Source organism: Syzygium oleosum, unplaced genomic scaffold (genome assembly GCF_021117445.2).
Source record: "Syzygium oleosum isolate NSW1041296 unplaced genomic scaffold, Sole_v2.1 Sole_v2.19, whole genome shotgun sequence".
Lineage (NCBI taxonomy): Eukaryota > Viridiplantae > Streptophyta > Magnoliopsida > Myrtales > Myrtaceae > Syzygium > Syzygium oleosum.
Window position 1 is genome coordinate 2002587 of NW_026607503.1, and position 16377 is coordinate 2018963.

Consider the following 16377-nt stretch of genomic DNA (forward strand, 5'->3'; position numbering starts at 1 on the left):
AGTAGCTTAGAAACATCGACATACCGATAGTCGTATAATTTGTTCTCGACATATACAATACCTTACCAAACTATGACTCGAGCAAAGTAAAAAAACAAAATCTAGGTAATAGATACATGCCATATAATTTGCGCCTAATAACGTGGGAATTAAACCAATGTACTGTTCTTACCAAAAAAGAAAGAAATCAGTGTACCACCGTAAGTCCTGCTCACTTTCTGAACCAACTATAAATCAATCCTTCGAGGATAATAAATTTTTTGCAGATTTTCATTTTCGTTTTCAGAAACTTATGCTGGGGCCAGAATTAAACTATAAATTTATTGCCCATTAGATGCAAGACAGATCAAACTTGTGCTGGGGCCAGAATTATTTTTGAAATATGTATACTTTTTGCGCGTCTTTTTAGGTGCCATTACTTTTGAATTTTTCAGCCACCATGAATGGCCAATCAATCTCCCTGATATATTCTATGATATGATATTAGATATTAGTCAAATTTAACTCACATTTTACAATGTTCAGCAAAAGAAAGAAAGAAGGGGGAGATAAGAAACCAACACGTTACAAATATTAGAACATTTCACTAACAGACAAAAGGACAATCGGCGCAGGAGATATTCTAGTCTAGATTTGCACATGATAAACCTTCTACCCACCCCAAAAGCATTTCAGACAGTCAAAGATCCAAGTACGTTATGCCAAATTTAAATGGTAGAGCACATGTTTAACTGCTACATCAGGCCTCTTCATACCTTCACGCATGTTAAGGAAAACCCACATAACATAACTGAACTTCAATTTCAACAGGACCTTTCCTGACAGTGAAACTCTCAGAATCAATGAAATCTGAAAGAACATCGTGACTTTTGCCTAGAAAAAGAACAGGAGATTACGTGGTGTTTAAGAATTAGTTTTCTGTCTGATGCAGAAGGCCAAATGCTTATCAGGCCAAAATTTGCATTTTCCAGATCATCGTCCTTAGCAGAAATCTGGAAAATGATCTGGGGGAACATGAAAAGAAACAAAAGCCCTTCAAATCTGCATTGAAGGAGAGAGAGAGAGAGAGATCAAGGGAAGTTCCATAACTTCCCGACCGATAAAACTGGCAAGCATGGTAAAAATAAATCCTGACTTGACAAGATCTCACGCTGAGAACTTCTTCCTCCGCTTGTAGCACTTCCAAACTTTGATGTTGTCCTTTCCGGCTGAACCATTGGTAATGCCTTCATGGAAGCCTGGTCCACTACCGAGTTCAGTGGGCTGGTTAACCTGCGAAAGAAAAAGATAATTCATATTGGAAATCAGCGCTCAATGTAAGAACGAAATTAAATTTATCTGGTGAGAAGCAAATACCCCTATAGCCGAAGAAACAATGCTGCTGTCACCATCAACAGCATTGCCTGCATCCAAACTGGCGAAAAATCACAGCAGTCAGCGAAATAAGTAGGCTATGCTTCCAATAAAAGCTATAAAAAGCCGCACGAGACTGGAGAAAAGGTAAATTAAATGGAGAAATTTTCTACTTGTAATTGTTGAATGTAACATAAAGCAAAGACTAATCAGAAGAGAGCTATGAGTGCAGTTCCTAGCTTTAGGCATGACATAATGACAAAGGTCACACCCTTAAAAGGATGGCTATCAAATCGGAAGAGTGCTAAAGCCCTTGAATATCAAAGTTTCACTCCAAAAATCTAGCTTCAAGTTCAGTCCTGTTCGAGTTCCATATACTATGAATGAGAATATCCCAAGCAGCAAACCGTTAGGCTGATTGTACAGCAGAATGTGTAAAAAGGTGGGCATGTCAATGGTGTATCCAGCCGTTTGTCCAGGTGTCTAGCATAAGATATTTCAGCTTGAGAAGATGATGGCTATAAGGGGGAATCCACCATCTCCCAGGAAGTAAAGTTGAAATCCTTAGAATCAGGCACGCCATTACATCCAAAACTTACCATTGAAAGGTTAGACCTATGTCCTTATGAAGAAGTCTAGTCGTAGGAAATTCATTAAAAATTTACCAAGCCAAAAACCATATTCAAAATCAATGTCAAGCAAGCCTCATTTCTCTCTCATCCAAGTGATTGTTTTTACCATGCTAATTGCTTTATGAACAAATTTTTGGTTCATAAGGCATCAAATCTCTTTTGCATTGCTGCTCACTATATGAAGCGGAAGAAGAATGGCACCATATGAAAATACTTTTACATGCACAAAAACACCAAACTATTGCAAATTAACTTTCATTGAGATTTAGCTTCTGATGCAACTTTGTTCTTTGGCCGTCATCAATGACACCAGAAAGTTGGCATTACAGGATCTAACAAGTAAAATCATCTCCAGATGACCTAAATACTGCACTTTTTGCAGCACTCTTGAGTTTAGGGTTTTTAACAAAAAAAGACACCAGCTTTCACCTTGCAGACTATTATGACCCAACTTTCACCCCACAGACTATTATGACCCCAACTTTCAAGTGTTGCATAAAAAAGCACAAACTTTCACTGGGGAGACAACTCAGTATATGCAAAAATTCAAGACTCAATTTTGACCCCAACTTTCAAGACTCAATTTCCACAAGCATATGCAAAAATTCATCAACAGAGCACACAACTCAGCATTTCCTCCAAAGACAATTAACTATCAAACATATTCTGAATCTGCATATTCATTAGGAAGATCTGATGCAATTCTTCCTTCTCCTCCTCCAATTGTATAGAACGTTCTCCACATGTGATCTAAGATTCCAAAATGCAAGATAGTTTTTTTCCATGCTCTGACTTAATTTTACATCAGGTAAACCAAGCATTCCATTTGACTGTTTTTTTCCCTTTGGCTGGCACCATTAAACCATATAGCTCCTAAAAATTCACCTTGTTCCCTGAGATGAGAAGGGAGAGACATGCACTCTATGGCCTTGGTCCACAGCTCCACTTTCCTCATGTTGATCTGCCTGAAATACTTCAGAGACAGTAGTTGACGCTTCCAAGTTATTTTTGTTACCGCTTCCTTTCAGTGCATCGTGGATTTTAGGGGCCATACCTGCATGTGGAGAAATTTGCTACTCCTGAATATGAGTTTGCGAATGGTCTCCTACGAAGAATGATCGCAACAAATACCTCTTAAGAAGCAGACTGCTGATGGACTCTCCAACAAATGCTTTTGGCACATGGTTGTATCCTGGAAGTCTAGGAAAGTATAATCCAGATACTGTAATCTCTCCAAAGAAGTCATTTTTGTGAACCCAAATGAAGTAGTCCATGTGTTGATCAAACTAGGAACAGCAGGTAAAACCAGCTTGGCTACTGCTAACTCCTTCAGCTTCTGTGAAACGAGGGAGAACGTAAAGTTAATCAGAACTTTAACAGTCCTGGATAAAGAAACGAAAACAATGGAAAAGTCCTTATTACTCCACAAGTCATGTGGAACTAAAAAGAGGCTATATTTGGCACAAATTTACCACAACTTTTAGGAAACTGCCTCACCCTGCTTTAAAATGCTGTGACTAAACACGACTCCAGTACTAAGCAATTTATGAAGAGCCGAGTCTAATATGACATGATCATTGAGTCACCAAAAAAGTAATAGTGCCCACATTTACCACCCTTCATATTAACTGGCAAAAAATTACAGTCCAAGATACCAAGTCACAAACAAGTTCCTATGTTCTTTTACTTATTTGTATAAAAACACGTCAATTTGTGCGATTCATAAAAACACAGAACCTCAGACAAGTATGAAATTTTTGTTAGATAGGTAAAATGGATCAATTATAGGGCACCAAGGGGGTACAACCCATACCCATATGCAAAAAGAGCTCAAAAAACTAAAGCCATATACAAAACGGCTCTGAAAACCAAAAGGGAGTTCAATTTTAGGATAAATCATCAACCATATCAACCAAGATATCCATGAGCAAGTTTCCACTATACCAAAAGTGTTTTAAGCCAATTTTCAAATAAAGCAGAAAAGGAAAATTTCTCTCCATCAAAAGCTCTCATGTCCACTCCTTCCAAATCAACCAAAAAAAAGAGAGGGACCAAGGTAGTCCTTTTCTTGTTGTGCTGTAAATAAATGCCCTGCCAAACCCAAAGTTCTTGCTCAATAGAACCTCCATAACCCAATATAACCTGGTGCAAGCATAAGCTACCAAACCATTCACATTTAAGAACAATGAAGCAGGAGATGCCGCACGGTCTCTGCCTCCCTTTTGCAGAGGAAACAGATCAACCGCTACTCTGCCTCTTTGTTGTAAGTTATCTAAAGTAAGGACTCATTCCCAATTTGCTTCTCGAAGGAGCTCTTGTTGGAACCCTCACTTTCCAAAGAACATCCATTCTAGCACCACTAATCTGTTCTAGCAGCTTGTAGTAAAACTTTGCAGAACAGATTCCATCTCTTCCATTGTTCCACACGAGTCAACCCAAAATGTGATTCCATGTAAAATGTACATTATCATTTCACACTAGATATTAATGATAAGGGTAAATTGCTCGTGCACCGCTCAGGGTTTTGATAAAAATGCAGGTAGGTCCTAAATTTTTTCAAGTTGAGCACTTACCTTCCTCCCTGAACATCTCAAGATTAGAATCTAATAAATGAATTGGAAAGGTGGCTTTAATGCCATGAAAGAGCTTTTAACCAATACGTACACATGTCATGGACGAAGGGGGAGAACACCTTTAGTTGACAGGAGGTAAGTATGCCTTCTATATACAATGGCTGTTTATGCATCAAGTGGGTGTGAAATCTACTTATCATAACCAAAAAGCTGCAAAGAAAAAACAAATTCCAATTTGAGGTTGCTTCGGAGTACTCTCATGTTTGTCATGGAAAAGCAAAGGGAGATTTTTAGGTACCCCACCCCCCTCCCCCCCTCTTCTCCCCATCTAAACACAAACTCATCCCAAGCCCTGTAATTTTTTGCGGCTTGTCCCACACACATGTTGAATTTCAATACTGGTAGCCTATATTCGACCTATTCGAGCTCGACTGATCTAGGTATTTGATATGCTATGCCCAACACCCTGCAATCTCTCTTGACAATAGCAGGATTCTGTTCAATTGGGTAAATATCTCGGACCATTGTTTAATGTATAGTTCTCGTTAGCACTGCTAAATTTTGGCAAAGATTTTTGCCATTGCAACCACTCAAATCTTGCCATGTTCCAGATGTTGCCACACCATCAATTTACCATAAAATAGACTACCGGAATTTGATGCAGATAAGTTGCCCGTCATTTGAAAGAATACCTGGAGGACATCCACATCAAGTTTCCGTTAGTGTTCTGTTTCTGACAGCAATGTGACGGAGTGGAAACTTTGAAGCAATATCCAAAGGCGAGCAGTTACAATGATATAGATGCAAGTATAGCGGCTTAATAATACCGCAATTTAAGGATTAACAAAGACATCCACCACTTCATTTGACCACTTGAATTGCCCTCTGCTCCTATCCCTTCAAAAGAGATCACGATGTACAGCTCTAATGTTTATCACAATAGGCTTACTGGTCATTACTTTGTAGAGTAAGTACCATGTAAGAATGCCCAGGAGCAATGATCTCCTCTCAAGAGGTTAAAAATGGAATCAAATGGTATAGGCATTGAGTAGACTGTTTGGGCTTACACTCACTCTATTCGACGATTTCATGGAAGTGTAGGTAGAGGAAAGAAGAAAGAGAGGAGAGAAATCTGGTTTAATGTGGCCTCCAACCCTACTTAAATACAGGATGATGCTACATAAAGACCTAATACCCTTTAAACTAAAACATACATTATCACTCCCCTCAAGCTAGGTAATTTATCGAATAAATCTGCCAACTGATCCAAAAATTCAATTTATCACACATTTTGCAGAAGGTAATTTCTGTCAAACTATGTGACAATCAACCTTGATATGTTTGGTACATTAGTAGCAAACAGAATTGGACGCCCTATCAATAGCAGCTTGATAATCGCATGTGAGGGTCATTGGATCAATAGCTCCTCCATCATGTGCTTCAACAGAATAACTCACAAGTGGCATCCGTCATGGCTTCAAACTCTAAAACAGCAGTTGACCTTGTCACAACAGTTTGCAACTTGTTTTTTCACAACGTCTAGTTACCCCAAACAAATACACAGTATCTGGTGGTTAACCTTTTATTAGATGTAAGCATTAGAGGATGTACCATGATTTTCATAAAGAAAACCACCCTCGAGCACCTTCCATGTATCTCCAAATAAGTACATCTGATCCCAATGAATAGGTCTAGTGTGGCTAGCCACACTCATGGCAAAAGGCATGCCCTCACCTTGCAACCATCACGTAATTCAACTTTCCAGTTAATCTCTTCTATCGCATTATTTAACAACTCGAAGGGATTGCATGACATCAATTTGTCAATCAAATTGGGTGATCAACATAGCATCTCCGAAGGTCAAAGTTAACCACCACTTCACTAAAGCTACCAACCATGCTCGAGAAGATTATCTTGTACACTTCTTCAACCAACAAACTAAGCTCTCTACTCCCCCTAAGCAACAAAAGCAAGCGATTGCTCCATGTGTATTTCTCCTCATCTCCATCCAGGAAAGCATTCATTATACCTAACTAATGTAAAAGTCACTGAAACATCGAAAAAAAATTTAGGATATCAAATCCAAAATCTTAAGTTCTTAAAGTATACATGTATCCCAAAGAGAAGCAAAGTTAGATTAATTTAAAACCCTCTCTCACGTGAAAATTAGATCAAGAATGGCACGTGGAACTGATATACGAAGAATAGGACAGACAAGAACCATACAGGAAATGAAATATTAAATGGGGCATGACAACTTAGGAGTTAGCTCTAACACCATGTTAAAATGTCCAACCAAAAACTTGAACTATTAAATTAAGGGAAACTGCATGTATGCAAGACCCAAACAAGCTCTGTAGACAAGTGATGTGGGATTATCTTTAATAATAGCTTGAGGGATGCATTTTGACAAGTGGAGAAAAATATTTAAATAATCTATTTCATAGACTTGAGTATAACATTAAGCTACAAATGAGCTTTCAACTCCATAATTGAACTATATGGTCAATTTCACTATATAAGTCTACTTACAATCAACAATAAACTTATCAGCAGGGAGGTGCACAAGATTTCAAGTATTGTTACGCGATTAAGCATCCCTTCGTCATAGCAGCTTTCCAATCAGGATGTCTAAGGAATTCACAAACAGATGAAGGAGTGGAAATACGGGATAGTGAAGTAATAACAGATGTACATTAACTTGATAACTGATAACATGAAACTAAAAATTTGATGGGAGGTACAAGTTCTTTTACTTTTTCAAAGAGCAGTTGGAAGAACTATCAATAGAATATGGATTTAGAGAAGAGGGAAGAGTTGGAGGAGTGCAGAATTCACCTCGCAATATGGTCTCGTGTACTCGACGTGGTTTTCCAAGACAAATGACCAGAGGAACTAAGAGGCTATGAGAGACATTATTGTCTATTGAAGACGCTTCCCGAAGGGCTTCTTTGATAAAGTGCTAAAGAAGTAAGTTTTGAATTTTAAGTGTTGACAATCTTAAGTGCTTAAAATAATAGGGAAAATGACACAAATAGTCCCTGAACTTTGACCCAATGTTCAATATGGTCCCTAAACTTTTAATTTGTTCAACGTAGTCCCTAAACTTTAACCCAATGTGCAATGTAGTCCCTGAACTTTAAATTTGTTCAATGCCATCCCTAAACTTTTGGTACATGTTCAATTTAGTCTCTGAACTATGTGAAAATGTTCAATGTAGTCCTCCCATTAATTCAAGTTCAAGGACTACATTGAACATTTTCACATAGTTCAGGGACTACATTGAACATATATCAAAAGTCCATGGACCATATTAAACAAATTAAAAATTCAAGGACCACATTAAACATTAAGTTAAAGTTCAGGGACTACATTGAACAAATTAAAAGTTCAAGGACCACATTGCACATTAGGCCAAAGTTCAGAGACACTTTGTGTCATTATCCCAAAATAATAATATAAGGTTATTTGATGATTCTAATAACCATCAACTATTTGTAATGAACAAATTAAGTAACCCATTCCTTACCAATTTTAGTGGATTTTTGACTTGATTGAATCTTTTAGGTGAATGCTAAATAGGGTTATCAAACAAACCTAATCTCATTAAATCGGGTTATAAAACAGGCCTTAAGTTTTTCCAACTCCTAGCTATATAGTCTCCTGATTAATGTGAACTGGGATATAGATATTTTTTATACATCTCAAATTAAACAATGTCCACTTACACGTCAAAGAATGCACATTCTAACAAAAAAAATTTCTTGCACAGGTCTGTTGCATGACTTTACTCTCCCATTGTAAACCAGGTTTAACTCCTCAAACCTGTAGAACTAGATTTTAGAGCTTTTGGTGGCTACATAAGTCTCCGAGTAGAAAAGTCCAAACAAAGTGTTTTGAGCAGAGTACTAGGATTGATTATCAAACTGTATAACTGGAGAGTTCAAGGTGGGGGAGGAAGCATCCTGTGCACAGAGGTACCCATGGGTGAGGTCCACTGCAGCCTTCCCCAGCTCTCTTGGAAAGAGGCTATTTCCATGGGCCATACCCCGTGACCTTAAACTCACAAGTGATCCTACCATTATGCCAAGCCTAGCCCTCGCATGACAAGAGAGCACAATGCACACCACACTCACATGTACATACATTGGCGCAAATGCACATAACTCAGAAGAGTTACCTTTTCAAGTTCATTCAACAAGATGCGACACATTCCATGACGACGGAACTGAAACCTGGTCCCCACTAGGGGTACTTCTGCCACCTTGTCCCCAAGCACCCTTGAGCACAGAAAAATTAAGTTCTAGAAGTCAAGATACTCGAGTAATAACGGGGTGATCTAACAGAAAATTATGAAATGAAAACTCAAAAAGTTCTAATAGCATATAAAGCAAAACGCATGTATAAAGCCTAAATTACCAACTCATTACCTGACACAAGCCACTGAGATCAACTCATCATTTTTCTCCAATAATACCGTATAGAATCCTCTGAAATTCAGACGTTTAAGCTCTGATCTGCAAGGTCACAAGACAATGGAATCATTAAGCAACATTGCTTGGTATTTTACATAAACATAAGAACAATTTTCACTTGAATGCAAAGTAACAGTGCCGTGCATGATGTTTTGGTCATCCATGAGTGCTCAAGTCCAGTGTTAAGTTCTCAATTTTGTCTCCCTCTATTTCTTTTTCTCTTTTTCTTTTCCAATTGGGCAAGCAAAGTTACTTTTGCAAGTATATCCACACTTCAAAGAAAGGCATTTAGTGACATACAACATTATGAAACATAAAAGTGGAAGGAAGTTCATCTAGGTTTCTGATTCAGCTTCCTTATCCTATAATCAAAGAAAATAGATTGTGAAAAAGCACCTTCAAGAACATTCCCGTCATCAAAGACTTCGGCATCAGGGTGCAGTTCACATAGTGAAAAATTTCCTAGATGCAACTTTTGCATGCAGATACAAGAAGGCATCAAGGCAAACGGATAATTTGGAATAGCCACGGTCACTCAACCAGGAAAGAACCTTTCACCAGTAATGAAGAAGATACAACAAATGCAATCCTCTCGGAAACTTTTGCCTCCAGTAAGTGCTAGAAAACTGCTAGATAAGCTGTTTATGCATGTGATGTAAGCACAATCACATGCGACATGGCTGTATGTCTAGCAAATGAGGGTATAAATGGGACATTTTAAAACCTCAAAACTAGACATCAGTTGCCCTCCTTTAACAAGTCTTATTCATTGGGATGGGTTGAAGTGGCAACTCAAGAATTTGGACTTGCTTCTTCGTTTCTTTATGAGATGATGGTAAATCATTTCTTGCTTATGCTACGAAGAATGTGCAGTATCTTAACAGAATGACAACACCAAAGAGTGAATAAATCAAACTATAGTGAAAATGGCAACACTATAGTAAATGTACACAAAAAGAACTGTTCATATTTGATGAAAATCAAAATTTCCCACCCTCGACTAAAAATAATATCCTCAATGAGATCCCTCTTGGCGTAAGGCTCCTTTACAGGCTCGAAACATTCGTGTATCACATCAATGGCAACATTCAGCTTGCAGTTAGTTTCTATCACGGACTCGATATGACGATCACCAACATCAAGGTAATCAGTATCAATAGACCTTGATAGGGTCCATGTCAAATTCCCCATGCCCACTTGAATTGGCTTCCTCAAGAGTCTATTAAGCCCAAGAAATATCTGCAAAAGTGATTCCATATTCAGTAGATGCTATAGCTACGAATGCATCCTGCAATTGTACGTGTTTTTAGCATCTTGATGTAAGGATGAAATATCAAGCAGTTAAAACAGTGTTCATTCCATCATTTCAAAAAGGGGGAAAGTATAAATAATATACCACGCCTCTCACCCAATGACCACTTCCATACCTCTACTTTTGAAAATGCCAAATACATACCTGACTTTTACCTTTGGAAACCACTTTGCACATTCACATCAATTATCATTGTGTTCCTATTTACAAAAATATCATTTTCTTTCTAAAAATCCCATCCTAAATTCTCACACCCACCCAAAACACTCAACACCAACCAAGAACCAAACCACCAAAACCCTAAGCAAGAGAGTTTGCAAGGAAAGGCAATTTGGTCTTTTCCTAGTGGAATTTATGCTTAAAGATATGTGCGTGACATTTGCAAAAATAGAGGTATATAAGTGGTCATTGGGACAATGGTGAAGTATGTTTTTAATATTTTCCCTAAAAAGAAAGGTGTTGGATTTCATGCTGCCCAGGTATGGCCTTTTATATTCCACATGATGCTAAAACTCAAGTAATACCTACTTGCTAATTCCAATATGAAGAGTGTTTGATTCAGAAGATATGCAACTGTAGACAACAATTATGATCATAAAGCCTTTAAGAAATTGCTCACTCTGTACCGCAACTTAGAGATGATATATATTCCAGACAAACAAAAGCTTGCCATTCAAACATCTAATGTACAGAGGTAATTCTCAATTTAGGAAAATAGCAGTAGTAGGTATGACTGTAAACAAAGACACGACGAAAAGACAGGCTATTGGGATCTAGATAAACAGAGCTTTAAACATGAAAAAGTTACTGCTATTATAGATCATCTTACTTCATTTCGCTTCAAACCAGAAAAAGAAAACAATAAACAGCCAAAATTAGATGGAAAGAGGATAAGGACGCTAGGTTGGAGTAGCAGACTAGGAATTATCCAGTATCAGTCGAACATTTGCATGTTACCATTTGCAGGCAACTCAGAGTCAAAGTGCTCAAAGTATCTATAATTGCATTACAGCACTTCCAAGTCGTGATAAAGTTGAAATAATCAGCACTAACTGGCTTAGGTAATCAGAAGAGAAGTGCCGAGTTTCAGAGTACCGTTTTGCAGTTCTTGCTGCAATACCAGTCCTTTTTGGAATGAGCTTCCAAGTTAGTTGCTCCTTTTTTCCTCAGGCACCCTAAGTGATCTGAAAAGAAACAAACAGCGAGTTCAGAAATACCTAAATGCATAGCTAAGAAGCACTTTAAGTGTGTTCTTATCAGTCTGTATGCATGTGTTCAACTAGCAGGCCTTATCTAAGGGGTCAAATATATGAATATCTCACATTTACGCTCACACTGCTTGCAAGTTAAAGCATTCTCATCGTCCATATACTGCATAGCATCTTCTTTGAGTTTGCTTTGGATGCAAATAGCACAACAGCATGACGGGCAAAACCAGTCACCTTGAGGAATTTCCTATTGGGGACAGCAAATATAAAAGTTTAGTGCCACAAATACTATATGGACGAGGAAAAAAATAATGAAAAGTTAATCTCACTATTCTCGTATTAATCAAATAAATCACCTACCTTCAAGCCAAGGCAAATCTGATGGAATGCGGAGGGACATTGATCACACAAAATTAACTCGCCTCCATAATGACAGACTGAGCATATGCAGTCATTTTTGCCATTCTTCCATTTTCTTTTGGTCTTATCATGTTGCTCGATTGTGAATCTACTCATTCTTCTATCACTTAATAGCTGCTTCTGGCAGTCCAACAGCGACCTGCCATCTTCCAAAAATATGCAGGAAGCTATTTTCTGGTCTTCTCGGCCAGCATGATTTGCAAATCCACGTACAGTGAACAACTTTTTGCAACAATTGCACTTGATCCCTCCACGAATTACTCGTCCTTCAGCCAAAGTACCGCGATTCTTTCCCCTTCTGTAATATACTTTTCTTCTGGACAGAACTCTATCATTATCTGCCAACCAAGACAGTACATTCCGTGGATGCCGGCACAATGGACTGGGAACAACCTGCTGAATCCTTTTGCTTGATCTCCGAATGCGATTTGGACAATCAGCTCCCCTACCTCGAGCTTTTAACAAAGCTCGGGATGCCATACTTCTCGACCTGGCAGTGTCAGTGGGTTTCTGCTTTGTGTCTCTCGACTTTCTGTTGCAGCTGAACACACCTATACCAGTTAAACAATCTTCACTTTTACTTCCAATCAATTGAGATTCCCTACCATTGGAATGATCCATCCTCTTCATTCTTAGCCGCTTATCACCCCAGCGTTTTATTTCACCCCCACCAGCTGCTGATAATCCATTGTTGCCAGGATAAGGAAGCGCCAAAACAAACGAGTCATGACTCCGTTTCCTGGATGAATCGCATCTCATTTTGGGCTTTCCTCTCTCATCGATATCCTTTAGCTCCTTTCTTACAGCTAAGACATGGTTTTTCGCCTCAATTTTCACTTCTCTTTTTGCCTTATGTTGTGTATAGAAAGTCTGATCAGATCCAGGCTTGTTAGTGGGCACAACAGCTCGAGGACTACATATTGATCTGACATCAGGCACACCAATACTTAATGGTGCTACAGCTTTTGAAGGATTGGGACCACAACCAGTACTAGTGTCGCAATAGTCAAAAGTTGAAGGCAAGATAAGATTATCACCTGAAGCGACCAAGCTCTTGTTATTGTCTGATGATATTCGAATACGTATTCTCCCATTGACTTTCCTTAAATCTTGGCAGACTTCTATAAGTGAGTAATAGCACTTCCCATCGGGAGAGGTATACTTATACCTGGGGAAGTTAATGCTCTTCAAGAATTCAATTTTCCAGCCTAGAAATGACAGGTGCTCTCGCACATCTGCCTTTAAAGAATTTCGATCATTCCAGCTGATATTAGACGCATACTTCATAATAGCATACGGACAGCATTCAGCTTGTGAAGTCATGTCACGACCAACAAGCTGCCAAGAGGTTTGACATTTTCTTTCATTTGAATCTGTGGCTTTCTCATTTGCCTTATCAGAGTGTCCTTGACAGGTGACCGAAAAACTCTGTTGACAATTTTCAGCTGAAATTCGTGAAGCCTGTGGTGTTTGGCGGGTTATATTTGACAAAACAGCACCATCTGTACGAGACAACCCATTTTTTATCTTAAGAGCGACTGCGTCCGGATCATGCATATGTTCAACAGATTGCGTGGCGGTGCTATTTGAAAAGGGGCACTCATATCCCACGTCACTAGGTCCAGAAAGTTTCAAAACACCATCCACAACACCATATTCAGAGCTCGTCAACTTTTCACTGCAACAGGTCTTGTCCACGCTTTCATCCCAAGCCGCTATGCCACTGTGATTTACTTTAGAAGACAGTTCAGGTAACTCCAACAGCATACAGCTTTCTTCCATTGAGTTTCTCGATCTTGGCAAGTCTAAAAAGGAAATAAGATCAATTGTAGCAATTGCAAGGTTTTCACTGATAGTTTCCAACACCAGCTTCTCCCACAAGGCCTTATCCCTAGATGTCCACTTACTCCTTTGAAAGGCTTCTTTTTCCCGCAAATCATACCATATCTGCTTCAAGGAAACAGGAATAGGCCATTCTTGCTCATACAACTGAATTAAGTCAAGGAACAACCAGGTCCCTCGACTTTGCCATTTCTCTGTAGTCTGATCCCAATCTTGAGTAACTCTGATATTAGCAAGTCGAGTCAACATTTGATCACCCAATTCCGGAAAGAAAATATTTCTCTTCTCCGCACCAACATTATGGTCAAAAATCACTCCTTCCCACCAAGCGTCCATGTGGAATGCATCCACACACAATCCATATGAGAAGTCATTTGGACCAGTTACGTAAATAGGCGGCACTGGCCTTATAGAACCACGGTATTTATGCTGGTCAACTGTGCAAGAGACTAATCCATCTACAGCAGGTGGTACACGTACAGAGTCCACGAGTTTGCTAGAGCCATCATCAACGAGAATGTGATCATATTTGACGCACCGCATTCTAAGGCCGCAAGAAATGACAACTCCAGAGTGCCACGAGCCTTGGAAACCGTCGTCGTCACTCCTTACCTGCGTATATTGCGCAGACATCATCATTACGAAGAGAAATGCTGTAGAAAGTTAGGTGTTTCTCGTCATTTTGCACACAGGCGGTCGAGAAAACGAGAATTCAAACACAACCCCGCATAAATAATCAGACTACTAGCTCTGTCCTTCAGGTTCCCACTCGCTGAAAAAGATAAAGAGCCCAAATTCATCCTTGCATGCAACGGAACACGAGAAAACTCGGATTTACAGCCCAAAGGTGGGACCTTTATCCCATTTTTTTCCCCAGCAGAGACTCAAAATGCGGACGATGATCGTGAAGAAAGGCCACTTACCGGAACACTGCGGCCGTCACCAAACACCTACACGCACCAAAACACTCACCCCCGCGACATCAAAAAAATTGATGATCACCAACAACAGAACGACAATCGTCGGTACCGCATAGAGACTCCAAGAAAAAAAAAAAAACTACAAGGAAAACAACAGGAAGAGAAGGCGAGACACGACCCTTTGCTCCATACAACGTGAACGACCAAAAGGACACTAAAATGAAGCGATGCACGTAGCAAAAAAACAAACCCACAAAAAAAAAAAAAAAACACGCAGAAAGCCACGGGCATCAACCTCCACTTTCTCGCCAACCAGAAGCTTCGCTTTGCATTTCCTCGTACTGCCCTTCCTCCTGCCGCTCGATCCCTCCCCGTCGACGTCGCCGGCCATTCCTTCCGTCTGCCGGAGCGAGAAACGACGGCGAAGGTCGCGAGAAAGAGAGAGCCCAAAAACGCAAACGACGAAACGGAAGCGTCAGTGACCGGAGTCGCCCTCTCTCTCTCTCGCGCAGTTTCAGTGTCAGTCTCTCGCTCTCGCGAAAAGGGTAGACCAGGTCCAGGACCCCATGGGTGGGGCCCGAGGCGTGGGGGCGGGCGAATCACCGCCGTTCGCATTCCGGGGCCGTCCTAACGGACGGCCGCGATCCGGCTCGACCGATTGCTGGGATCAGGCGTCGCGGCATCTCGCTCGCCACGTCCTCGTACTAAACTTGCCTCATTCGAAAATATTGCGATCCCCTGCGGGCGCGCGTACGAAGGCTCGCGTGGCTCGGCCCAATCGCTTGGGGACGCGTCATAGCTTGCGGCCCAAGATGTAATCGCGCACGTATCTGTATAAATGTATAATCACACGTCATATTCTAAAGATTTTTTTTAATTATTTTTTTTATCTGGAGGTTTTTTTTTTTGAGAAATGATTTCTGTGCATTCTTTATGGATACCTTTACTTTTTTATTTATTTCTTTCAAATTACAATTTTTTTTTTGGATTTTGCAATTCACGCAATTTGACTTCAATTTAGCGCATAATACCTACAATTTTACATAATCATGTGACGTGATTTTCTAAAATAAAATTTATAATTTTCCAATGTAGTAAGAAACAAATTTTGAAATTCTTTTCTCCAAATGAAAACAGATAGCTCTACCCTTGTTTTTTCTGGCCATAGACTAAAACCTTGCATTTAAATATAAAAAAAAATAGAGAACATAATTGATTATTAATAATAAAGATAAACAGCCGTAAACCCTTATTTTTTTGCTTTAGGAAATAATTAAAACCTAGCTTTTTTTTTTTATAAAAACACATCAAAGACCTCGATTAATGAAAGAAAGGAATGGAGAAACTTTCTAAACACTCCTCTGCCTCGGCCCTCTTGCAAGAATTATTGCCAAATTGTGGAGACGCCATTCTATTTAATTTGCCTAATCACCTTAGATATTTCCACTACTCCCCATAAATTGCGAGATTATATCCATGATTGACTATTTTATTTCCTATTGGAGATAACAAAAGAGCTAGTTTTTTAGTTTTAGCGTGAAGATTAAGATTACAAGAGATTATCACGTGTTTGCAACTTATTATATTATGTTGTCTGTATAGGAAAAAGTTTACGATCACACCCGCGCAACCCTCGGTTTCA

General features: G+C 39.4%; 1 protein-coding gene across 3 annotated transcripts; it reads right to left on the bottom strand.

Moving 5' to 3' along the window:
- Nucleotides 1-684: 684 nt before the first annotated feature.
- Nucleotides 685-15156, bottom strand: LOC115670415 (uncharacterized). Of its 3 annotated transcripts, XM_030591678.2 has the most exons (11): nt 15031-15156; nt 11914-14427; nt 11668-11800; nt 11441-11529; nt 10028-10272; nt 8989-9075; nt 8739-8838; nt 3117-3321; nt 2871-3039; nt 1357-1414; nt 685-1272 (listed from the first exon to the last, which is right to left on the bottom strand). In XM_030591678.2, exons 1-11 carry the CDS (start codon nt 15124-15126, stop codon nt 1147-1149), a joined length of 3822 nt encoding a protein of 1273 aa, XP_030447538.2. In that variant the 5' UTR covers nt 15127-15156; the 3' UTR covers nt 685-1146. The 3 variants fall into 3 exon arrangements, with proteins under 3 accessions (XP_030447538.2, XP_056176172.1, XP_056176173.1); XM_056320197.1 differs by lacking the exons at nt 685-1272; nt 1357-1414; nt 2871-3039 and adding an exon at nt 5193-5250 and having other exon boundaries at nt 3140-3321; XM_056320198.1 differs by lacking the exons at nt 685-1272; nt 1357-1414; nt 2871-3039; nt 3117-3321 and adding an exon at nt 6013-6606.
- Nucleotides 15157-16377: the final 1221 nt, after the last annotated feature.